The sequence below is a fragment of the Carassius carassius genome, chromosome 23, assembly GCF_963082965.1.
Source record: "Carassius carassius chromosome 23, fCarCar2.1, whole genome shotgun sequence".
NCBI lineage: Eukaryota > Metazoa > Chordata > Actinopteri > Cypriniformes > Cyprinidae > Carassius > Carassius carassius.
This window is the reverse complement of record NC_081777.1, coordinates 26,690,327-26,717,570: the sequence shown is the minus strand read 5'-3', so window position 1 is coordinate 26,717,570 and position 27,244 is coordinate 26,690,327. Positions and strand designations below refer to the sequence as shown.

The 27,244-nt window shown below is 36.2% G+C and overlaps 1 protein-coding gene and 1 pseudogene across 1 annotated transcript; one reads left to right on the top strand and one right to left on the bottom strand.

Moving 5' to 3' along the window:
- The first annotated feature begins 340 nt into the window (after positions 1-340).
- LOC132101660 (tetratricopeptide repeat protein 38-like) lies at positions 341-10,485 on the top strand (annotated as a pseudogene).
- Positions 9,955-22,649, bottom strand: tspan33b (tetraspanin 33b). Its single transcript, XM_059506770.1, has 8 exons — positions 22,390-22,649; positions 19,120-19,177; positions 18,896-19,023; positions 18,245-18,319; positions 17,402-17,497; positions 16,727-16,855; positions 11,692-11,853; positions 9,955-10,097 (listed from the first exon to the last, which is right to left on the bottom strand). The coding sequence occupies exons 1-8, from the start codon at positions 22,483-22,485 to the stop codon at positions 10,029-10,031; spliced, it is 813 nt and encodes a 270-aa protein (XP_059362753.1). The 5' UTR covers positions 22,486-22,649; the 3' UTR covers positions 9,955-10,028.
- Positions 22,650-27,244: the final 4,595 nt, after the last annotated feature.

Below are 27,244 nucleotides of genomic sequence, written 5' to 3'. Positions count from 1 at the left end.
TGACATCTTGGCATATTATGCTCTAAAACGGTAAAGTACCACATTTTCGATTACGTTTTATTATTTAAATGTGTTTGTTGTAATGTGTGTCCCAGTTCATTTTACTACAGCCATATTTCGATTCATAGGGCCATGTAGAACCTATAAAACTTTTCAGTGTACATCTTGGCCGAAAATATTGTTAACCATGCGAGTCGACGTGTTCGAAAAAGACAGCTCTTGATTCAATTATTAAGCTGTTACTAGTCCGATTCGTGAACGAAACATTTAGAGCGGTGTGAAGCCAAATGATTCATCGGAAAGATCCGACTTCAAAGGCTGGACCTCAAGAGCCTGTCTGTCATCGCTGAAGGAAACCTCTGGCTGTGAGAATGAACGTGTCGAGTTTCAGGGACCGCAAGGTCAGTTAGGATTTTTGTTTACAATGTGTAATTCGCAGTAGGCTACATGCTTTCAAGGTCAGCAACTTTTATGGGTTTTTCGAGATAAAAAGTAATTGCAAATCCGAACTCAATACAGATATATAAAAGTTTGCTGAACCCTGGTGACCTTGTCATTGGCGTTTGCTTGGTTAAGATTACTTTATTAAACAGCCAAACAGTGGAAGACAAAAAACTTTGTAAACAATACAACCAAACTGTTAACGTTACACAATACTCGTTGTAAACAAGTAAGACAAATGCAAAAACAAAACGAAAACACGTACACCGTGAAAGCTGCAGTTGTTCATGAGAATAGGTTTCAGTTTGTGATTTGTCAGCAGTTTCTGTATCACAACAGATCAGTTTACATCTTGTTTTGAAAAAGTAAGTTAATGTGTTTTGCATGTTGTCCTGCACAGTATGCATTAACGTTAGATATTGTATTGGGGGCACAAAGCTACTTCAAGCAATCTTTCTAAGCCAACAAATTTCAGTTACACTTCATACAGACAACGTAACATTTCTGTTGTGCGTGTGTTGTCAGGCATGGAAATCTGAAGGTCTGCCTCTGTCCACCAGCAGTAATGAGGCCTGTAAACTATACGATGCCATACTGTCTCAGGTACATATGCATATGCTGATACTGATAACTGTGTGTATTTGTATAACTAACCTCAATATTTCTGTCTCTGGTGATCAGTATGTGTCCTGGCGTAATAATGAGACACTGGGAGGAATAGAAGGCTGTATTACAGAGATTTCCCCTGTGGTATTCTGCTATCACATTGTTTTTATATCACTCACGTAATATTTAAGTATTTTTGTGTCTATTTGGCAAGTAGCCTTGTAATAAGTGTGATAATGTGCATTCAGCTGGTCATTATCGCACGATAAACGCCTTCACGGTGATAGAAGCCAGCCAAGGCTTTCCTAAGTCCTCATTAGTGTCTTCTCTCTGTGCTGCAGTGATGGGTCATGTGATCTCTACTGGGCTGGAGCTGGTGGGAACAGGAAGTTCAGTCCTGCGGGACGAGAGATTGGCCAGCGCAGTGAGGAGGACTGTGGAGTTAGCCAACACTCAGGAGCTCACGTCTAGAGAGAGGAACCACGTGAAGCCGTGGAGCTCTTTTCTAAAGGGTGAGTGTATGAGAACATTCAACAGGTGACATTATGAACGTTTCACATCCGGCCACTCAGTAAAATAATTTTCTGTATTCTGTATTGTGAAAAGAGTGTGACTGTCATATGAAAGTTTAAGCCGGATTAAAATTCTTGAATAAAGAAATCTTTGTACAGAAGTTTTCCAATCATTTCTTTTTCTCAGCACTAATGAATTTGGTTTAGTAAAACCAAGAGTATTTAGTCAAAAGAGCACTTTTAACAGAGAGGTCAGAGGTGACTTTATTTTTAAATTTTATTTAAATTTAATTTTAGATTTAATTTTGCGAGGTAAAAAATATCTGATTTGAAAAGGACTGTGATTTTAATACAGTGTTATCATAAACTAAAACTATTTAAAATCATATTCAGTAATTGAAATAATGCTGAAATAAAATATAAATATAAAATGAAAAAATTATAATTAGAAATGGTGAATTATTAGGAGTACTGAGATACGTTTAAGTTGAAGTACTCAAATTACATTTAAAAAAGGTAAATAGAAATATATAAATAAAAAAACTGTTAAAACTTCAAATAAATTAAAATGACAATATAAAACTAAAAGCTAATTAAACATGAAAAATACTATAATAGTATATACATGGTACAAAAAACAAAACCAAAAACATACATTTGTAAAATGTCAAATGAATTATGGATGAAGCAGACTGAATGGTATGTTTCAGAGCCCTGCACAAAGCCTGTGAGGTTTGGGAGGGTATTTTGGTGGATCACCCCACAGACATGCTGGCACTGAAGTTTGTCCATGACGGATTCTTCTACCTGGGTGAACAGACTCAGATGAGGGACTCGGTGGCCAGGGTTCTGCCCCTCTGGAAACCGCATATGCCCCTCTACAGGCAGGTGCCCCGCCAGTGCTCCACCAATGCTGTCTTGGAATGCGTTTTGCCATGTGATTAGTTGTGAATTACTTGTAAAATATATATTGTATTATAGTATATACAGTATGATGTTTTCATTGGATGTTTTCTTTTTTTTTTCTTCCTCAGTTATCTTAAAGGGATGTATTCCTTGGGCTTCTTGAGACTCGTTTGTATGATGAAGCTGAAAAAATGGCAAAAGAGGTAGTAGTTTTGTTTTAGCTTGCTCACTACTTTATGGCACTATAATGTAAAAAAATAACTAATTAAGCTATAAAACATGCATTATTAATTATGATTATATTCATATTTTATCTGATAAACCCAGAAAATTAAAACACACAAGAAAATTAGAACTATTAAATTTATATATATATATATATATATATATATATATATATATATATATATATATATATATATATATATATATATAATTATTATTATTATTATTATTATTATTTTTATTTTTATTTTTATTTTTTTTTTATTTATTTTTTTTTACTTTAAATTTTATACCAACAAACAAGCAAATAAATTTATATTTTTATTATGTTTATATTAAAAGTAATTACTAAAACTATTTTCTGCTTTATAAATCTTATTAACTGAATGCACCATTATTGTCATTCATTGTGCCTGCAGGCCCTGGCTCTGACCCCTGAGGACGGATGGAGTGTCCACGTTGTGGCTGAGATGGATAAGGGACTGAAGTTCATGGCCTCTACAGAGAAAGACTGGATGGTCAGAAATACCATCCAGAACATATAAAGATTAACATGTAGAAGCACACTGTGATTGTAAAAAGATTGTAAAAGCCTTGGTCATATAGTGTTATATCTCCCCTAAAGGTGTGTGATATACTGGCATGTCATAATTACTGGCACTGGGCTCTATTTCACATTGAAAAGGTAAAATTCTAACAACATGGGTAGCAACAATATATATATATATATATATATATATATTTTTTTTTTTTTATGAATACTTTTTTTTTTAAATTATTTTTTCTTTATTTTTTTTTCTCCATAAGGTGATTATGAAGCAGCTTTGAAGATTTTTGATGAGCAGGTCAGTGCACTGCTGAGCTCTTGCCATTAACATTATATTTGCTAACCAAGAAGTGGCATGGTACTTCAGTGGTTTCCAGTATAATTCCAATATGTTTTTTTTCTACATATCATGGTAGTAGTATGGTATTCTTTGACATGTCAATACCAAGGCACAGCGTTCCGTGTATATCAAAGATAGTGACATATGATACCACCTGCTGTACCACCACACTACTTTTTAGAAGTGTAGAATCAATTTTGCAGGCATGTTGTGAATGTAATAAATCACACCAGGGGAGAAGTGTGAATCCTGACATGTGTTCCATATGGAATGTGACGGATTCAGGCTGGTGAAAGTTGAACTGATGTAGACAGGACTCAGGAGCATATGGGTGCAGCAGGTGCATTTAGTCAGACAAGTGAAGACAAGGCACTCTTAAAAGAGCACTTTATATTTAGAAAGTTGTTAAAGTAGATAACACGCCTTAATAAATTTCATAATCCATTAACAATCCTTACATAACTTAAAAGTTCAGTTATATAAATCCCAGTAGTATTGGGATTTTACATGGCCAGAAGTGTGTGTCCACAAGAACACATCTGTAATTGTTGAAAGTGTGAAGGCTTACTGTTGTACGTTGTATCTTGGATGTGGAGATTTACTTCCATTCAGACACACTCATCAAGGATTTTAGGTAGAGATGTTGGACAGGGGGTTCTGGCTGACATTCTGTGTTTAAACTCAGCGGTGTTCAGATCTGGGCTTTGTGCAAGCCAGTCAAGTTCTTTCATGAAATCATTCTAGTTTGGACTTTTGTTTTTGCCAACTTGGCTTAAAGATAATACATACTCTGCAATATTTTTAAAATGATGGCCTTTACATACTCCATATGCTTGATTTTATGCACCTGTTTGCAATATAGCTGAAATTGTCAAACCTGTTGATTATAAAGAAGCATCCATATATATGGAATTAGTTCAAATTATTTATCTGAATTATTCAGTATATGACCTGTCAAAGTCATATAATGTAATATTTTAAATGAAAATTGAGATGAACGCAGTTGAAGTTACTGGTAATGTGACATTTGAAACCTTTCTCCAGGTTTCTCGGCGCAGTGTGCAGTCTGGAGCCATGCTGGACGTCGTAGACTCTTGTTCATTGCTCTACAGACTAGAGCTGGAGGGTGAGACATCATCCAGTCTCAAAATAGAGATTGAAAACAGTACAACTCACTGTTTCTGAGCAGGAGCAGAGAAATGTCGGTTGAGTCTATTTCTGGTTGGAATCCATCAACAGCCAGCGCATGCTGAACACATTTGCATTTGAGCGTTCAATCAAGGCAGGTTGTGTCTGAAGTCTGCGCTGGAATATAACATGTGAATTTGCTATGTTGAAAAGCCCTGATGTGATGTGAAAAGCACTTGAATGTTGTTAGGCATGCTTCTGTACCTTGAAAACGAGTGTATTTTGGTAAAGAACAGAAACAGACACCTGAATGTGTTATAAAATAGCTAATCCGCATTTATCTGTATTTATATTTAAAAAATGTCTTGATTCATGCTAAAAACTCAAAGAAAAAAAATATCTCAAACAATTTTGCATCTCAAGTTTAGACATAGCAAAGGTACTACTGATCAAGAAATATTTTTTGCAGTCAAGTTCCTTGGAAATGCTTGAAAAAAAGCATTTTTTCCTTGTGGAAAATGTAGTTGCAGGGAGAGACATTTACAGTGCAATCTGTGAAGTTTCGCCGGTCATCTAGAAGATATTTTATGAGATATTTGTGACATTCCTCAGAGAAGATAAATAGAAGATAAAGGGGAGTTCAACCTTTCTGCTCTTGATCTTAGGGTGATCTGGTTTGAGAAATGGCTAACTGCTCCTGCTCTTTTTTTTTTATTATTATTATTTAGCTTATTTATGGGCACAGCTGAAGTACCGAATGTCATGATCTATTTTCAAGGATGCGTTAAAGGTCTCTGCTGAAAAATATAGTCTGTTTTTATAAAGCTTTTCACAAAACAAAACACATTTTCAAGCAGTTTTACAAAAGCACTAACCAGTATGTACTGTAGTCATTTAGAAAATGTAAAGTAATTGTGTTTATTTAGAAAAAAAAAGTTATTAATAAAGTAGCCTTTGAAGTTCATTCTAAAGCATCTGAAATTACAAACCATGCAGATTTAAAGTTTGTCTCCTGTAAATAACTCTAAAGAGTTCAGAAGTTTTTATACCATGCTAATTCGCAGGACAGAGTTCACTTTAACTTTGGTTCGCAAACATGAACTTTCTGCTCTCTCGTATTCACATCCGTATGAATGAAAATGGATGGAAAGTGAAGTCTATTGTGACTGCACCTTGAGACATCTGGAGGGAAGCTGGTAGCTGCCAGTGAAGCGTCCCTCTCTGTCTGGCTGGTTTTGCTGCCTGTAGGCATGGTTCAGAAATGCTGATGAGCTGGGATGGGAAACTGGACGTGTTGCATTATGGTTGAATAAGAGGCAGGTTTTTGTGCTGAAATGCACCCAAAGTGCAGGTTTGAGTGTGAAGGACCGCTACAGAGAGCTGCTGCAGGTGACCCAGCCACACACAGAAGACCACACGTTACTTTTCAATAACCTTCACTTCCTCATGGTTTCCCTGGGTAGTAAGGAGACCGCCACCACTCAGCGCCTGCTGGAGAACCTTCAGGAGCTAGCTAAGTGAGCCGCAAACATTACATAACCCACTCAAGAGATTACATTACAGCCAGGTTCTGCTCACGGGTGGGAGTTTGTGGAGGCCGAGTTGTGGATGAATGTACCGTGTCTTCAGGCTCCGCGTGAGATTTCTTAGAAATCTCCCTACTCTGTGGAAGACTAGTGTTTTCAAGGCTGACTCGCTGCATGCATATTCATTCCAATTTGTCATAGCAGCCAAAACTAACGTCCAGGAAAGGTTGTACAGAATGAACACCGAGTGTATCGAAAGTATCACAAGAGCACAAAAATACATTTCTTGTTAGCATGCAGTGTTTTATAAGATAACATGATGGAGAAGAGTCCTCTGAGAGCTGTATTTTCAGCACAGCATCTGTTCAAAGAAAGGAGTGTTTTCACAAAGTGCACAATGTTTTTCTTTAGGCTTTTGGTATAAAAAGACCATACCACCTAAAAAAAAAGGCAGTTATTTATTTTCTTGTACTGCACAAATGTATGCTGTGAAAAATCAAAACATTATAAATATGTGTAAAATCTGTTTCTATCAAGGTGACACTTTCTACTCAACATTAGGGTAATGTAACAAAACTATGGCTTAATATATCAATAGAATAAAATCATTTTGATTTCAAATGATTTTATAAAGCAGAATGAAGCCGTATTAGGGGCTGTTCACACAGAATCCTACTTTTCCATTATTTTTCTATGTAAACACGAGGTAGACGTGTTTGACCGTTGCGTAACCAGCAAACAACATTCTCTTCTTTAATGAACATATACAGGAGTCGGAAACATCATTGAGAAGACATAAACCTGGATTAGACATGTGATCAGTTTGCAGTAAAAAGGATAAAATAGAATTCACATAAGTCCATAGGTTGGCAACAACTGGACATTCCCAAAACATGTGTGGAAAAGTACCTGATGATACATTATTACAGATATGGCAGTTATAGGTCGAATGCAGTTTCATTTTGAACCTCTTGTACGGAGGTTATGTATGCTCTATGGATGACATGATGAGCAAAGTTTTTAGAAGTTAAGATTAGATTAGACCACACATTCTCCCTGTCGACCGATAAATCAAAATCTGTTAATTCACGATTCCATATATGTTTAATAGAAAGAGGCTTTGCAGTGTGATCATTAAGTTTACTATATGTTAAAGAAACAGATGGCCGACCAGAGGGTGGTGCGATCCAATCCCACATATGATGAGGAAATGGGGGATGCCCAGGGAACTCCATAGGCCTTGAGAGCATAGCGAGAAAATATGAGGATGCTGGTAAACAGAACTTAGTTCTTAATTCTAGAAGCGAGTAGAATCCTTGGTTATCATTTAAGTCACCGCACGTGTTTATGCACAATGTAGACCAAGAGGGCTGGACAAATGGCTGATTTCCACATAAAAAATGTAAGTTGTGCCATAAGGGTGTGGTGTTACAAAATTTGAAAGGTCCTCCCATCAGGCGTTCCACTCTTCTCCAGATCCTGATAGAATTGGCCACAAAAGTCTAAATTTATATTTATCACCTTTATTTCCTGTGCCAGCAAATAAAATATCTTGGAGCCTATGTGGTTTAACCTTGTCAGCTTCGATTACTCTCCATGAAACTTTAGATTGAGGATTGACCCAAGTATGAAGAGCCTTAAGTTGGAGTGACCAATAATATAATTCAAAATTTGGCACAGCCAATCCTCCTGAAAGTATAGGACGCTGCAATGTGACAAGGTTTATTCTGGGTTGTTTACCATTCCAGATAAACTGGGAAATTATGGAAATGATCTCCTGAAAGTAACCTGGAGGAGGGGAAAGAGGCAACATAGAAAAAAGAAAAGTAAGCCTAGGAAACAAAAAAATTTGACGGTGGAGATTTTGCCTTGGAGAGAAACTTTAACATTATTCCATCTTTGAGTATCACTTCTGATCTTTAACTAAAATGTTCTTAAACTTGTTTCTGGCAATTTTATGAATGTCTTTATATAAGGTAATACCCAAAAAGATGAAATAATCTATATGAATAAAATGTTTTGAATAAAAAGTCAGTTCACATTCATGCTGCGGTTAACATACATTGACCAGGGTCTCGCAAACTCCAAAAAAGTTGTATTTGTTGTACAAGGAATGACTAAATGATGACAGAAATGTCTATTTTAACACTTTTCCTCCTTCAGAGACCCAGCAGAGAACCATCAGCTCCAGATAGCCAAGCGTGTGGGGCTGCCCATGTGTCAGGCTCTGCTGGAGTATGAGCAGGGAAACTACAGCCAGGCCGTGGTGCTGCTCGAACCCATCAAAGACCACTTTATAGAGATAGGGGGCAGTGACGCACAGGTCTTTCATCACAGCACTACAGTACGTATAAGATAAGCAGTGTTACCATTCTAAACAACTTCTTTATTTGTTCTTCTGCAGAGAGATGTTTTCAGTCAGCTCCTTATTCATGCTGCCATGAAGTCTGGAAACAAAGAACACCAACAATCTGCCAGGTAAACATTGTGTTATACCCTTCTAAGTGAAAAAGAAAAAGTTTTCAAATAGCTCATTTGTTGTCTTTTTTCAGCTTTTATGCTGCACTTTAAAGAAATTAAAAAAAAAGATAAGATCAAATCTTTAAGATAATAATAATAATAATAAAAATAAATGATGTTATTTGATTTTATACAATAAATAAAAAATATAACTTTAATATTTTATTGTTTCCAAGCTGATAAATAACAAAAAAAAAGTTGTTAACTGAAGAGTATAATAGATAAAAAGCCATCGCCTTTTAAAAAAGAAAAATGGGTGAAAATCCTCTGCGTTCTTTGAACTGGTGGTGAATAAAGGCACACAACAGAAGTGCAGTTATTTGCATGTAGAATTCAATAAAACTGCCATACAAGGCCACAGGTTTCCCATTAAAGATGAATTGTGTTGTCAGTTGATGTGCTAATTATAACCAAATGGTCTGCGGATGCCAGGTATTTCTGTGTAATTCAGAGTCAAAGAAATGTACATGTTGCATTTCATTAGTATGCCGTGCTCATGAATCCAAACTCTTCCAAATCACAAACTCCCAACTGTTCTGCACGGGTTGTACATAAAATGAAGTGCATGTGACTATTTTAAAATGCTTCATTCTGACAGGAATATTCTCCTGCAGGGATTTTCTTGGACTCTTTCTAAGGAAGCAGGTGTTGTGTGTTTTTGTCCCTAGATCCATGCTGATCGAGAGAGACGCAGTGCGGCCAAACTCCCCGCTCACAGACCGGCTGATCCAGAGAGCCCACTCCTTACATGTTTAAATCCAGACCCAATTCCCTACACAGTTAATAGCCTGTTCTCTGTTGGTTTAATTATGGGCTGCTTTCCTAACACATTTAACAGTAGACACCAGATCAGAGAGCCTGAGTACAGCCCAAGAGTTTGCACTGAACAAAGTCTTGTGTTTAATGGGATCACTCCTCCAGCAATGTTAAACTGTTAGTCTGGTCTCTTCCTCCTACATCGCAAGACATATAAAAAAAATTGAAAGTCTTTGGAAAGATTTTCCTTTGCATTATGTGTTAATCAAGTCTGAACAGTAGGCATGCAACAAATGACCATGATTATTCAATGCTGTGTGCCTCCAGCCTTTTGAATTTTTAATGAAAAACTTTTTTTTTTTTAATCAAATAACAGAAAAATGTAAACCAAAATAGCAAATAAATAAGAACTGGCTCCAAGGCATAGTGAAATGAAACTGATAGGAAATTGTGCTGTGAGAACAGTCAGTGCAGAATGAAAGCATCAGTTTGGCAGCACTGCAGGTGATTGTCTGCTGCTTCTACATGACGGATCCGATCTCTTTCTGGATCTCAGAAATGAGGACTTGAGACAGAATGATGCCTGCGAACTGTAGATCAAACAGAAAAACTGTGTCAGGACAGCACTGTGCATGGAGGGGGGATAGCAATTTCAGTTTCAGCCCAACACCCACTGAAAAATTCATGAATTGTAAAATGCAGTTCATTGCATTCAGTGATGCGGGATACGAATACACAACATTCATTTCAAAAGGATCACAATCTTAAAAGACGTTATATATATATTGGAGGTGCATGGATTAAATTTGACTGTCTGTATAATTCAGGTTGTCTGTATCTATATCCTTAATTATATGAATTATTAAAAAGGTCACACACAGAGAGATACATGCATCACTGATTTATAATGAACAGACACTATATTGACAATTGCTTTGTTTCTGCTCCACCAATGAAAATGGTTTCTAACAAAGCCACAGCAGAATGGACCATTGTGATTCTCTGATCAAAATTTTTTTTTAATGAAATCTGAATGGTTGATCGAACAATTGAAAAACTTGCTTGCTCATTTAAACGGGTAATTGTTTCATTCTGAAAGGTAAGTTTAATGAAACACTATGTATGAAATGTAAAACTACAACGTAAAACATCATCTTTGCGGATGAACATAGTGCTGGTCACTTGATTTGTGCTTCGTCTCTGTTGTTTTGCACGGATGAATCTGATGACATGAGGCGCACCAATGGCTGCTGTTGTTTTGACTTGTTGAAAACAAGGTTACTAAAGTTTGGCAATGCTGACACTACTCATAACAATTGCGTTTCATATCACATGCGGTAAAACAGTAATAACGAAATACTTGGCTATTTAGAACTTGACGTTGTTGCTATTATTAACAGTTTTCAAACCTAGTCGGTGAACTGTAAACGTGATGCTATGCTAACTCTGATCCTTAATGTTGATTCATAGTTTATTACAGGCACTCTAGCTTCCCCTTTTTGCTTACAAATGCTTTTCTTGACACCTTTTTTTTTCGTGCTATGACACCTTCCACTTAATATATCAACCTGACCTTTTTATTTACATAATAAGTTTGAGGTTTCCAGAGATCCATCATGAAACTCTAAAACACAAATAATTTTTATAGGCTTAAACTAGTGATTTAGGTAAAAACAGTTTGGCAGATGGGTTTGCTGTTACAGTATGTACTTATTATTATTTTAGTGTTATATGTCCTACATTAATATAAAGGTTAACGGGACAGTTCACCTAGTTAAACATCTACTAACCCTTAAACTGTTACAAACCTGTATGAGTTTCTTTCTTCTGATGAAACATAAAGGAACATATTTTGAAAAATGTGGGTAGTTGATGGTCCATAGTGTTTTTCCTCCATACTGTGGGAGTCAATGGGTTTGTATAGTTACCCATATTTTTCAAAAATATCTTCGTTAAAAAAAAAAAACAACTCATACAGGTTGTAAACAACTGTTTTTTTTTTTTAGATATACATTTTTTTGGTGGACTATCCATTAAATATTGATTGCTAAAGCAGTAATATTACATTAATATTCAGTAATTTTTGTTTGTTTGTGCAGTAATGTTTAACAACCCTGCTATACTGACCAATCAGCATCCATGATCTGTCTGAGAAACCGAAATCACTCACAAGTTCAATGTTACCTGTGGTAAAGCAAGACCCAGCGTGAGTGCCCCAACTAACAGCAGGTGAGATTCAATCCATATTACAGCTCTGTCTGCACAGCCCACCGGATAGATCGATTTAGTGGTGTCCAGGTGGTTTTGTGTTTGAACCCCAAAACCACACATGGTGTTGATCACAGTCTGAAATAGTACCAGATGTTTTTAGTCTATAAGCAGCAGGGGGCAGTAATGTTTTAGCCTCATTCTAGACATGTTTGCTTATTGCACCTCATTTTAAATCCATAGTGTACAAATACAAACATGATTAATTATTAGCATTGCTAAAACAAGCAGCACTATTAATACTATGCATATTTTTGCCATATCTGGGTCCAGAATATCATCTGAGGTGGTTTTGGGAGAGTAAGCAAACATCTAACAACCACAAAAAACACCTTTGCATCTTCATAACAAGGTAAACTAAATTATAATAATAATAAACCTGCGCACATTATCAGCTGTCCTGACAAGCAAACGTGTAAATTAATTAATATTGAGAGATTCTTAGTGCTTTTGATTCTGTCGTTGATGTTTATTCTCATCTGGCATGCACATTTTTAACACCTACCAAAGCCAGCTAGATTTTCTGACTCGACTGCATCCTATGTTATCTAATGGGTCAGGGCCGGTCACTTCCCCTTAAGCTTTATACATCTCTTTTACCACGCAACCAGAGGATGTTGAATTCCCTTTTGTTTAGTGGGCTGCAGATGTAGAATGCAGGTCAAGTTCACATCTGCAGACATATGCAGTTTTCAATTGAATGTTTGCAGCAGGAATTTCCTTAATGTGTGGTTTAATCATTCATCACCCCATTTCTACAGAGATTTCACACAGCTTGCAGTATCCATGACTGATAACTGACAAGAAACCTACATGTTTGCATCTGAAAGATCATTTTAATGTCCAAAACGGGATAAAATATAACTTTTAACAGCATTTATAAATATATTTTGTTGATGGTTAAACGAACGCATGTGATCCCTCCAGGTCTCCCAGAAATAATGTTATGATTCATTTTCATATTGCTTGCGCAGATGTTATTGTCTACATGTGAACATCTGTTTGGATGAATCACCGCATTTTCTGCCATTCTTTTCACTTCAACAGTACGTTTGAGTACTGGAAAACAATTAAACCTGTAAACCACACAGCTTTTCACTCACAGCGTCTTTAAATGTGACACAGCTCCTTGGTTTTTCTTCTGTTTTTGTTTGAAAGAATTGCATTTCGTCCGCTCTGACCTGTTTAGAGTGTGTTTATCCAGCAATCACCGTAGACATTTGCCAAGGAAACAGAGATCATAATATTTAGGTCTGCCAAGGAGTGGCTCTAAATCTGTGATCTATGTTCTGTTTGGGTATCTTATCAGCATTTACACACGTCTCACGGATTGAATTGGAGCACACATTTAGCATTTCAGCAAAGCAGCTGCTTTGGACGTCATGCCAAAATGGCACCGCTCGGTCATCCACTGTCTTGAGAGGCAAGAAAGCAATTCAGAACTCATAAATTCTCCTCGAGCTGCTGCTGTGACAACTGTGTCGGAATTGAAACTTTGTATTACTGATACGTTTGGTAAACCCAATCTGTTTAACTTCACAAAGCTCTTACTGATGTGATTATAACTGGGCTAATTAGCGGGCGGCACAGGCCATCATCGTTAAAGATGAAGGCGTAGAGGAAGGGCAAAGGCTGACTCGACACTTTGAATCCGTCTTTCGTGGCACTTAGTGCAATAAACCAATGACCACATACAGTTTTGTTGAGCTGATGAGATGAAAAATAACACAACTTTGCCTTGGCACTAATGTTAGACTACAAAGACTGAAACAAAAGGGGAGGGATTGTGTTCAAATAAAGGATCAAAATGAAGGATCACTGTATAACTGAACTCAAATTTGACATTTTCTGTAATTGTGAGTGCATGGTGTTTGCCTTTTTGTAACATTTACTTGATTTGCAGCGGCTAAAGCGTTCTGAGTGGTTGGTAGCATGTTGCTATGTGGTTGCTAGGCTCTGGTTGGTTAGTTGAACAAGGACCAGCAAGTCTTTGATGTACATGGCTTGAGTCCTTTTGGCTCTTTTTTTTCACACTCAATCTGTCCACTAGTTCAAAATTGATTCTAATCTTTTAGAAAAGACTTTAAACATCTGAATTATGTTTTGAACTTTTAAACAAGTTTAAAATCTCAACTAAGAGTGAGCTATGAGCTGTAGTAATACTAGTACAACCTTTGTAACTAGTGTATGCTTTAGGTCTCCAATTTAGCATAAAATAATTAACAATTAATTTAATACTTTTATTCAGCAGGGATAAAAAATGACAGTAACAATTATATAATGTTGCAAAAGATTTCAGTTTCAAATAAATTGACATTCTTCTCCAACTTTCTATATATCTAAACAATCTTGAAAAGAAGTTTCATGATTTCCACAAAATTATTTAGCAGCTCAACTGTTTACCAGTGATAATAATTAGACATGTTTTATGAGAAGCAGCATATTAGAATGATTTCTGAAGGATCAAGTGACAATGAAAACTGTTCAAATATGTTCTAATATAATTAGTTAATTTAAATTGAAATAATATTTCACAAAATTACAGTTTTGCTGTATTTTGCTTTGGTGAGCAAAAGAGACATCTTTCAATAACATTAAAAATCTTACTGCTATTTTTAGGTCATATGCAGAGATGATTATAAATAATACAGTTACTGTACCAAGAACATTTGAGTGAATGTTTTAAATTTGAAGGGGTGAAACTGGGGAAATATAAAACAATATTGTAAAGTTGAATGTAATTATAATGATTTAGAGCTTCAGTCGCACCAAAGTCATTTCAACTCATAAAGTGCCATATGAATCCTCGCTTCACTGACAGACCTCATATCCATAGGCGGAAATCGCGGGGGGGTCGGAGGGTCCGGACCCCCGCATCTGAGGGTTGTCCCCCCCTAAAATATAATTGAAATATGTGTATTGTAAATAATATAATGATATATAGTTAAACTAATTGTGTAAGTAGTAAAACAATACAAATGCAAACTGAGCAACAACAAAAAAAGTTTTAAACATCTCGAGTTCCCCCTGCTTTGCCTCACAGTGCTTTGGTCCACTGCCTGCTCCCCTTTTACCTCACCACCACCGACACACACACACACACACACACACAGTCCGGTGCAAGAAAACAATTGTTGTGGAACTCCATAAGTCAAGTTTACTTTATTCACATTAAACATCGGATGACGTGATTATTTTCTCTTTAATATAGATGATGCGGAGTCATTAATAGTCTTGTCCAAAAAATATTATTGTGTACCAATTTACTTTTGTCACCGATGTAGTCTGCGCTGTTAGCGATTATAACAGGCGTTTTATACAGGCGTTTACCTAGCTTGTTTAATAACATCTTACACACACCAATAGTGTACACAAGTCTTGTACGTTAGATTAGACTAGTGCGGGTGCGCATTTAGATTTTCCCGCGTTCACTATGATTTAGTCGGTTTCAGTGGCGGCTCGTCGGGTGAGGCAGGGGAGGCACAGTTCCCCCAAATTTTGAGGTGAAAATGAGGAAGATTTAATGTTAATAAAATTCATTATTCATTTCAGTTCATGTCTCAGAATGTATATAATTTTTTTTTGTAATTTCACAGTTGTAATACCATCACACGAAAGCTCCGCTTTTCTATCGCGAATGTGTCGAATCTGCTGATGTAATTATACCGCTAAGTGAAAGAGAAGGGGAGGGGGATGCCAGGGGAACCAATCAGCATCGAGTGTTCACTTTCAGCGCTGAGGAGTGCTGAGAAAAGTAACATCTTAGAGGAGGCTAGCCTCCCTTCTGGAATATCAACCAACCATCATAGAGACATAAATTACGTGCTTAACGTCTCCCGGAGCGGCTGGGCTGATAATTTACCAAGTATTTATTATGAGCAACGATATTGAATATATTTTCTTTATGGTTTCTGACTAAAAGCTGCCAAAAAGCCATTTTAAACTGGTTAAGCAAATAATAATAATAATAATAACAATTGGCAGGGATCCCCAGGCCAATACAATTAGTTTGCCTCCTCTATTTTAAAATTCACGAGCCGCCACTGGTCAGTTTATTTCATTTAATATAGTTAATCTAATATAACATCATACTAAGAGTGCAGTTGTTCTCCAGATATTAGCATAACAAATGTGATTTAGATTTTTATAAAAATTTAATAAACAAGAAGTTAATATTAAGTGCATTTTAGGCACCATATTGACTGTTTTAGCTCTATTTCACCAACGAAAGATGTTGAAAACTAAGCTACAGCAGTAACAGCACTAATTGTGTCTTTGAGAAACACACTGAGGAGGTGTTTCCTAACTGAGGGAATCCACTTTTTGAACAAATCAGTCATTGATGTAATAAATTATTATTATTTTTGTTTGTTTCTTACCCTGTCTTTCACGTCTATACGGATCTCACTATACAGTTGTGTGAGGGTGTATGTCTAAGAGTGTGTATGCCTTCATTTTGCTAGGCATGGAAAATGTTTTTATATATGCATGTTTTAATTATAACTGTGAAGCAACAACATTTATTTATTTATATAGCACATTTAATAGCAAAGTTGAAGTTAAGTTCAAATTCCATTGTATTTTGGTGGCTTGATTGTGTAAACAACTTCAAAAACATTGCAAAAAAATAAATAAATAGTTTTGAAGAATGTTTTCGTCAATTTAGTCAGCTTTTTCATCGAACCAGAAAGAAACTTTGAGAAGAAGGATAATGGAACGGTCTCCATGCAATAGTAAGGCTTTCCTCTCTGTACCCATATTCTTAAGTACAATTTAGCCTGTTTTATTGGTGTCCCCTTCAAAACTTGCTCGTGAGAAATGTTATGTTTATTGTCCCCCCCAACATTTAGATGAGATTTTCGCCCCTGCTCATATCTGCTTCTATTTCTATGTCCATGTTCATTTTGGATATTCATAACTGCAGATTAAAAATCAGGTGCTTGACTCTCACCTCTCCTGGTAGAGGAGTGCAGCATGAGAAGGGAACCGCGCATCTCTCATTGCTGGGGTTTGACGGGGTGCAGTTGAAGTAGAGGTTCCAGGACCAGTCGGTGTAGTTGTTCCAACCACAGCATTTGAACTGTAAGGAGAAGCAAATGGAGTGAAAGTATTTTTTGACAGTCTCTAAGACACATATTCACCTTGTGTCTGATGGACCCACAAGAGTTTTCACTATGAGAAAGACAAAGAGGCAGGAGAACATACTGTGCTGTATCGGAGAGTAGAACATTTTCTTATTTGGAGAGCAATGCATGTGTTCAAATTACCATTACCAAACAAAAGGTAGGTATAGAATATAGTGTATACAGTAGGTGTATATATAGTGCACGAAATTCTGTCATCTTTTACTAACCTTCATATTTTTTATTTTAAAAAACATTTACAGTATGTCCAGATGACCACTTAAAAATAGACAAAAAGGACTATATATATATATATATATATATATATATATATAGTTTAGTATAGTATATATGTTTTTTTTTTCAGCAAAGATGCATTAAATTGAACAAAATGAAAAAAATTTGGTTGTAGAAATGCAAGACTGCTTATAGTGTCTTGCATGTTTTCCAGTTGGCCTGATGCATAAAGAATTTACAGAGTCTGCGCAAAATAACACCCATACCTCTTTTTGGATGTAGTCCATTAGGTTTTGAAGGTCCAGGTCATCTCGATAGTGCACAATAGCCTTTTTCACGAATTTTCCCAAAGCATCGCTTGTCTGTGAACATGACACTTCATACAGTCTAGCCACCAAGTATATTTCCATACATACCTAAAAATCAAACACTTCCATCTGGGTTGTGCATATGTAATTGTGCTACGGGAGACAGGTGCTAATTCACCATGGCGGCTCTAATAGCATATGCTTTAGTGTGGTAATTAACTCTTGGGGCCCTCCTGAGCTCTGCTCCTGCCCTGTCAGTTCCTCTAATGCTGGCATGTTCAAGCACCTCTGAATGTCATTAACAGGAAGCCTCCATCAAAACAGAACATTTGGTTCCACTTTGATCTGGCAAAGCTCTTTAATCATTAAGCAGCGACGATGCTTGAAGCGACGTCGTTAAACTGCCCTGTTTTACTGTGTGCACTGTGTTCTGACAGTGAAGTATACTCGATGGGACCTTCTCCTGGACTGTAGAACTTTAGAACTTAGGATGAGGTAATGTTAGAACGATAGGAAACTCTATAGTGGGAATTGGCATTAAGGATAAGATGAACAATGGAACTGAATGTTGTATTGCTTTTAAATCGACTAGCTATCCCACGAGATGGACTTAGAGACAGACAGATGACTGCTAAAAGAGGTTAACCAAGCCAAAGCCTAATGTTTCAATTAATCTTTAACAACCTGCAGTGTGTGAAAGTCATAACAATGAAATATGTTTCATATGATAGCCCGTATCCTGTATCAGTGCTGCAGAAATCCCATCTAGTTTATACACTGAAGTTTCAAGTGAAAGCCCACCTGGTCAGAGTAGAAGAAGCCCAGGATTGCAATGACCATTTGGGTTAGAAAGACCAGGGTAAGACTAAATGAGAACTAGAAAGGAGCAGGAAAGAAAACAAAGGAAGTGATAATTGTCATTAACTGCTATTTAAATAAGTGATCAAATTAACTGATGATAACAGATGTGTTGGGAAGACCAGGGCTAGTTGTCAAAGTTTGTACACCAGTGAATTTTTCACCATGTAGTTTACACTTTAATGACATGGCTACTGATATTTAATTAATATTTAGCTTTTATTTTTTACAATTTAGATTTATAATTTGTATTAGTATTTTTTTGTGCTGTTGCTATTTTATTAGGGTTTTTAATAGTACTTTAAAAAAATTTTTTTTTCATTATTTTATTTTATTTATTCCCAGTCTAATTTTAGTGCCTACAGTTAAGCTAATTTTAGTTAATTGCATTTCAAGATTTTTAGATTTTCATCTAATATGTATGTTATTGTATTTCTAATTTATTTGAATTAACAACTTGTTTTAAATAGCTTTAGTTTACAGCTTTAATAGCCCTGTGACAACTAGTGCTAGTCTTCCCTGTATAGGTAAAGGGTAATTTTAATTTGTAAGTCACTTTGGATAAAAATGTGAAGTATGTGCGTTAATGCTCACAATTTTGAGGAGCCGTATGTTTTCTCGCAGAGCTCCGATGCATCCGCAGAAGGTGATGAAGAACATGACCACCCCGACCACAATGAGAATCACAGCAGGATCAATAAAGAACGTGTCACGCACTGCGTCTGGGGAAAAAAACCCAGAAACACTGCTAACCTCTCGACTGATCCATACACTTCGGCAGTTTAATCAGAGGTGAGGAACACACAACACTTACATACCTGTAGCTTTCTGAACTTTGGCATATACTCCAATAGCTACAATAAGAAGAGAAAACACCTAAAAATGGATAAATAAACATAAATAAACAAATAACATGAAATAATCAAATGCTCATAAATCGTTCTCAAAATACAAGGATGGCGTGAGTGTGTGTTTATTTATAAGTCTTTGCATTTTGGTGTCTGCATCAAAATGTACAAAAGTGATTTTATATACGTTTGCATATTAAATGCCTACTCTAGTGTCTACTCCGTTTCAAAATGTGAAAATAAAATGATCATGTTGATGTTCCATGGTCATTCAGCGTAACATATTTATGCTTAAACGAAATGATATAATTTATATTTTTGTACATAAAATAAAATAAAAATAGCTAAATATATAAAAGAAAAAGTGAATATATAATTTCTGTATGTATGTATGTTTTTGTGTGTGTGTATGTTTGTATGTGTGTGTATACAGTACAGACCAAAAGTTTGGACACACCTTCTCATTCAAAGGGTTTTCTTTATTTTCATGACTATGAAAATTGTAGAGTCACACTGAAGGCATCAAGGGCTGTTTGACCAAGAAGGAGAGTGATGGGGTGCTGTGCCAGATGACCTGGCCTCCACAGTGACCGGACCTGAACCCAATCGAGATGGTTTAGGGGTGAGCTGGACCGCAGACAGAGGGCAAAAGGGCCAACAAGTGCTAAGCATCTCTCGGGGAACTCCTCCAAGACTGTTGGAAGAACATTTCAGGTGACTACCTCTTGAAGCTCATCAAGAGAATGCCAAGAGTGTGCAAAGCAGTAATCAAAGCAAAAGGTGGCTACTTTGAAGAACCTAGAATATGACATATTTTCAGTTGTTTCACACTTTTTTATGTATATAATTCCATATATAATTCCACATGTGTTAATTCATAGTTTTGATGCCTTCAGTCTGAATCTACAATCTTCATAGTCATGAAAATAAAGAAAACTCTTTGAATGAGAAGGTGTGTCCAAACTTTTGGTCTGTACTGTATATATATATATATATACATACATACATACAAACACATTCTTGCACCAGTTGCTTATAAGGTATTGAAACCATAGCTCAGAAATATGAAGTTTGTTCTGGGAAAAGCTCTAGAGTGTTTTGACACTTGACTTGATATTGTTTTATATAATGAAATCACATTCAGACATTTAAAGTGGTTTTATATTGGATTGTTGGAATTTATGGTTTCTTCATATAAATATATTATTACTGGTTATTATTATCATTTTAATCAAAGGCTGCATTCTCAGAGCTAAAGGGTAAGAGTTTCTGAGCAACAGCCTGGTCCTGAGACCCTGTTGGCAGTGCTGGAAATATTGCTGCAGTCACCATGTGGTACAGTAGAAGGTTTTTGTGTGTCTGAGTGCCACTGCAGTTCCATTATGCAGCTGAAGAGTCTTCCGTCTGAGTTTATAAAAGTAGTTGAATCTTATCATCTCGCTCCTTATGTGTCAGTGTAAATAGTTTGAGAGCATCTCTGTACTTAGCTTGCATATGAACTATAAGGAATGAGGTTAAAGAGCCATTCAGAGGCTTTTTTGGTGCAGTGGAGGAACAGCCACTCCATATATGTGGTTTTGTGCTTTTCTGAAAAACCCAGCAAGCCAGTGCGGCTGGAACAAAAGACTAATGGATTATGCCGTCACATTCGGTCCAGAGGGCCATCTGTTGTGCACAAACATCGGTTTAGTGTGAAAGAGTGTGATTTGGCTGTGCTGTTCATGTGAACACAAAAGAAAAAGTTTCCAGCACAATACTCACTCACAAAAGACAATTAATGGCAATCACATTCTGCAGATCATGTATTTTCAATGAGAGTTAGCGATTTGAGTGACGGCAACTGCTTGTAATGTGACAAAATTCAGCAGTGTTTAAAATGATTTGAATGCACAGTGTGTGGCTTTTATTCCATTTCCATATATTTTAATGTTGAATCAATTATTTGTCAGAAAGGTTTAGTTTTTGGTTTGTTCAATAGTGTCACCAAATTATCTAGATGGCTAACAGAAGATGTTTTGCTCAAACTGTGATATTCATAGAGGCATCGAGTAGAAAGGGGGGATCCATCATAGTCGGATTTGCAAATGAAAAAGCGTTCAAAGGTTTGGGGTCAGTGTGTGTGTGTGTGTATATATATATATATATATATATATATATATATATATATGATGAGGTCTGGACTTTGTTTGGGTGTCTAAAAAACACCTTGATTCTCTTCTTCCAGCCATTCTGTTGTAGATTTGTTGGTGTGGTCAAGATCATTGTCCTGTTGTATGACCCACTCTTTGCCAAGCGTTAGCTGTCAGACGGATAGACTCACATTTGACTCTAGAATACTAATACATATTTTTTTTTACTTTTTATGTCTCTACTGTGACAAAAAATGAATGCCATTTTTTACTCACTGAATAAAAGTATATTCATTTATATATTAAAAAAAACTAAAATCTTACTGACTTCCAAATCAATAAGGTAATGTTTTCTTAAAAAGAAAAATATATCTGAAAAATAAAATGTTGGACTTTTACTAGGAATAAATAAGTAAAAATAATGAAATGAACAAGCAAACAAACTGGGCCAGCAGGGGCCAATATATAATATAATTATTCAGGTTTAAGTAAATGTCTTGGTTAGAATTGAGAGTTTAGGAGTTTTTTTTCTTTTTCTTTTTTGTCTATTCAAGATGCATTTTGAAATGTTGCATTTTCATCCTGTACAGAACATTTTAAATTCAATGGGAAGTTTACTGGAAGCTTAAGAGTCTTGAAGAAAAGCATAATCCAAGGCAAATTCTGCAGCGTGAGCCATTCACTTGATTCTAAATGGCAGATCTGTGCAGACTCTGTCACAATGCACTGATAAAACAAAACGCAAACTCTACGAACAGAAGAAGAGCAAGAGAACAGATGCTTTTGTTTTGATTGCATGTTTCTTTGGGAGATTCAAGCCTTCCACTGCATCATATTCTGCGATTACAGGCTGAAGAGTGGTATTTTTACTCTTTTCATAGCTATAAAATTCCTTGCAATTGTATGCAAATAGAGTGCTCAGAATTGAGGTGTGTTGTGTTGAAAATATCAAGGTTGCAGAACAGTTGCGAGTCTGTTGAAAAGACCAAATTACACCCCCTGATGTTTTATTCATTTCAAAGCTGGCCAAAGAGCTTAAGCTCTGCGGCCTGGAAATGTCCTCTCCCTCAGTAAAACAACATTTGGAGCTGGTGTCAGAGGCCTCACTTACCCAGAATAGTAAGCTGAAGAAGAACAGGAAGTATCGAATCCAAGGGTTGACGAAAGAGAAAATTTCCGTCCTTGTAAGGCTCCCCTGCCTATCCATTATAACAGATTTGTAGAGGCTGAGGATTTAAAAAAAATCTCCAATGGCAGAGCAGGCCTGGCCAAACAGATATACCATTTTGGTCTGCAGCTATAGCTTGAAATGGACTGCAACAGCTTCTGTACATGTGAACTGATTCACCACGTACATTGGTGTATGTGGAAATGGCCAGAGCACACCGTTACACAAAAGCCTCCTTTGCATGCTTTAAAAGCTCCGTTCCATTGTTTTCTAACACCAGTACCGCCAGGGCAAGAATTTGCAGCTAGGCAAAACAGACAGGGCTTTTCGATGTTCTAGTTTCAGCAGTATTCTCAATATGAGAAGATATAATGGTGGGTGATAATAGACAGAAGAAAAAGAGACCCTGAGACTTCAATGAATCAGACTGTCACCTGCCTGCTTTTCAGTTCAGAGCGATGATTTTATTAGTAGGGCTGCTGCAGGACTCTTGGTAGATCAGGACTGTGAAACCAGGGCAGGAAGTGCAAGCACACCTCTACTGCTGGAAAGCCGTTCTAAATATAAATGGCCCATCGTGAAACTACAGTTTCAGGAGTGGTTTGGGCTCTGCTGGTTGTCTGACTGTATTTTCCCACAGGGAGCTCTGCTATTTTTCTGGACAGCATCTGTAAAGCTCATTGAATCCTTTATTCACGAGAGCCGAAGGACAATCAGTCTGGTTGTTGAGAATCTTTCTCACAGGTTTATTGCTACAGGCCCTGAAAGGATTTTCTTTGAAAGTTTGGAGACATACCAGTGTACAGTACTTCATGAGACCCAAGACATTGGTTTGTTTGTTTCCGCCCTCATCCACAAATACACTGAGTGTATCCTCTCTGTGCCATATGGATCCAGTATAGTCTATCATAATAGTCCTATTACCACATTCAGATGCTACACAGTAGCTTTAAAAATTTACTGTAGCTATAAGAGTATTGATCCTACCAAGAACAGTATTGCTCTGCAATATCTAATGACTCCACTTAATGGGACTGATATATAAAGCTTTCTATATTAAAGCAGTGCTTTGCGTAGTTGCATAGTTTTAGAAAGGCACATATTATTTTGATCTTCAAAGAAAGCAAATTATTTGTAATATGACAAATAATCAACAGTAAGATGACAAATTTTTTTAGGGGGGGGGGCTATAGTTGTAATCAGTCTTATACCATCTTGGCAACATGAAACTGAAATTTGTCAGTGTTTCTACTGGTTCCTCTATTATTTGGAAGTCAATTTGAAATGGCTCAACAATTTCATGGTTAACAGCAGCTGCACAAAAGTTTCCCCTGGAAAATCTATTTAATAAATATTTGTTCAATCATATTTTTGATTATTAGTTTTTTTTAACCATGTAATATTTACCAGTAAACCACTGACAAATTTCATTTGCAACATAAAAATCGAACCCAGAATTCAAACATAAATACAATCATATAGTGTGATCTTAATTTAAATAAGATGAAATGGAAATGCTGTCTCCATTGTAAAATGGCCCATTTTCTAAAATTTTTCAGTCCTCTAAAAAGAGTACATATAAAGGGTGTATAAAAAATAAAAATAAGCTATAAATAACATTCTCACGGGGTTTGGCAACACACTTTCCTTTATTTAAAAAATAGTAGGATTTAAAGAATGCAATTTAGTGCACCACCTAATATATTTATAGTGCTTTGCAAAATACTCCACAGGACAAATCTGGGTTCACAAGATATCTGATAACTGCCACTCACCGGGACACTACATTAAACACGTCACTCGAGAGCATATGTTTCTACAGCTTGTATATGCAGCTTACTGGTGGTGGTTAGGATGGCAGTACAAAAATACAGATATGATGGCGATTATGGAACTCCCTTTTTTATCCCAAGGATACCAAATTAATAGAACATTTCATGGCAGTGTCTGTTAATAGGAGAACAAATTCAGTAATCCAATTAGAATCACCAATAAGAAAACATTCTCGTCCCTGCAATGATGTCCATTAAAATATCAGAATTCAGTACCAACAAATGCCAACATTTCATTCAGATCTAATACTTATTGAATCAATAGGTACAAAAACAAAAGAAAAATGAAACATTAAAATGCAATAAATGGGTACAAAATTAGTTTCAATGACTGTTGAAAAAATATCCCAAAATATACAATCAGATGGCATGGGTGTGCAAGCTTTTAGATGTTCTGGAGATGATGTTTCTGGGCCATAGAGACCTTACCTTTCTGAGAAATTCATTAGTATTTGGCCAATTAATAATTAACTTTTACTTTACAATTGCTAAAAACTATAATATGAATTTGCATGTTTCATGATAGTATCCACAGATGAAAATCCAACATAAATGAATTCTAATCTGAGATTAGAAAATGAAAGGAAAAAAAAGTTTAATAATGCAAAATATTTTCTATGCTTAGCACACCCTTAAAATCAATGTGTGACAATATAAGATAAAACACATACAACAATAAACAATGTACAAAAAATAATAACTAAAAAAAGGACATTACAGCACTTGGAGTATCAAGCACTGAGATTCTCTTGCACCTTTAGATACTTGACAGACATATTAGACAGTTAACAGAAAGCAACATCGTCGTTGCATATTAAACAGATATGCCCCAGATATCACAGACATTTGCAACGGTTTATGAGATGATCCATAGTGAAATGTTTATGTACTTTAAGCTCGACACAAATGCTTTGCAAAACAAAGAAAAGCCGTAAAAATTATAATTGCTGATGCCAAACTGTTGTTGGTTGTTCAACATGATATTGTGTCCTTCAACACTAACAACTCGACATTTAACTATTACAGATTTAAATACACAATGTAGCCTATAACAGTGGAAAAAATATAAAGGAGAAATGGGTATTGTATACACTTAAAAAAAAAAAGAAGAATAACAACAGTGAGAGATGGGTTTATGGACATCTTTCAAAAATTAAAAACATTGGAACAAGGACCAAAAAAAAAAAACTTTCCAAACTCTTAAACAATATCTAACATTAGAAAGCTTACACACGGGATTAGTTCACAGGATGCAATTTTGCAGCTAAAGTTTGTAAATCAGTCAGATAAGAGGGTTGGGACACGTCATTGAAGTTTAGTGCGGCAGGGTTAAAGACAGTACACTGAGCAGATGGAGCGCATCAGTGTAAACCTAATCAGAGCTAGTATTGACTAACTCCATGGTGTTCATGAAGCAAAAATGGGTTTGAAGCCAGACCACCAGGCGTAACACAAAAAAGCATTTTCATTTATGATGGTAATAATGTTGATTGTGGCCTACTGGAGACAGGCTTGCATATTAGAACATTTTCTTGCATTGTTTCTGTTTGCTAGTGATGATGAACATGCGGAATTGATAGAAAAATTCTGTAGATTCCAGTCCTCATGATACAAAGGCCTCATAACACAAATCCCTTAAAGTCAACATGAAACACCCTTGACAACCCATTGTACATCTATAATGTGACACATTTATTAGTAGAACAATATGTTCATTGATTAAATAAAATGTAGGTTGGGACAGGATTACCAACAGTAATGCAACTTTTTCAAATCCGTAATTATTTGTAACATTTAGAAGTTAACCAACATTAAATGAACGCTTTTTCTATTGGTAAAATATAAGAATGGCATTACAAGATCGTAACCTAAACTGCGGTTCTATATATATACACAACATGTACTATGTGTGTGTGTGTGTGTGTGTATATATATATATATATATATATATATATATATATATATATATAATGTATATATACACACACACACACATAGTACATGTTGTCAATTTTGGCTTCATGTTGACTTTAAATGCTTGCAGGCGGAGTGTGAGTGAATTGGGTCTGCAGTTTCTCAGTCTTGTACTTTTTCCACTATCGTAATAACCACAGGTAGGTCTTATAGCAGCGGTTCAGTGACAGAGTTCCTACACTCATCCAGAGCAGAAGCTCTCATTCCCCTCCATTTCAACATGGGATAAACGTTAGAAGTAACTGTCGCTTCTGGTCCCAACTGTTTCTTAAATGTAAAGCATTTTTTTTTAAATACAGTAAACAATGTTTGTGTGTCAGTGAGTGTTTGATGGGATGAGAGGTGTTATTATTTCTCTCTCCATCTCGAGTGCTCTATTACGTTCCTCTCGGTCACACATTAACAATGTAACGCCGAGCTCTTAAGGGACGGCACGTAGTCTCAGTGACAGTTTGGATAGGAGACCATCAGATGACCCCACTCTGGTTGTCTCTCAGCCATCATCACGCCCCATCTTTTGCGCAGTGATTTTAAACTCCTAAAAACCGTCTGCTGGTGAACACTTTCACTTCAAAACTTTCTTGTCAAGATGCATTTGCTTTGAAGCAAGTCCCTTTAGGCTGTGATACAGAAGCATTATCATCCCATTCAGCAGGAATGTAACTGTTCTAGCTTGATGTTTGAAACTAAAAGACAGATGGAGATAGAACAGAGCCGAGAGAGACAGAAAAACAGCACAGGTGATAAAGCTGATGTGAGCGGAAACACTTTCTCTAGATAAATTATGGCTGGTGGATTACAATCTACTATTATAACTAACACCGTGCTTGTATTTGGTTCTGCTCTGCTGTACTGTACGTGGTTTAACTTTAATACTTGACTTATATCTTGCAATGAAGCAGTATTGGCAATTTTCAGTTCTTTTGAGTTGGTATCAGTGCTAAATTTCCTGCTAGGGATACTTAAAAGAAATAGTTGAAGGAAATTTCTGT

What these genes read in the sequence shown, in the direction of transcription:
- tspan33b (XM_059506770.1), bottom strand. Translation starts at nt 22,485, where the DNA reads ATGGATAGGCAGGGGAGCCTTACAAGGACGGAAATTTTCTCTTTCGTC. An exon ending in GCTTCTTCTACTCTGACCAG is followed by an intron (nt 17,498 to 18,244) that starts GTGGGCTTTCAC and finishes TCATGTTCACAG; the next exon opens with ACAAGCGATGCTTTGGGAAA. An exon ending in TGGACTACATCCAAAAAGAG is followed by an intron (nt 16,856 to 17,401) that starts GTATGGGTGTTA and finishes TTCTCCTTACAG; the next exon opens with TTCAAATGCTGTGGTTGGAA.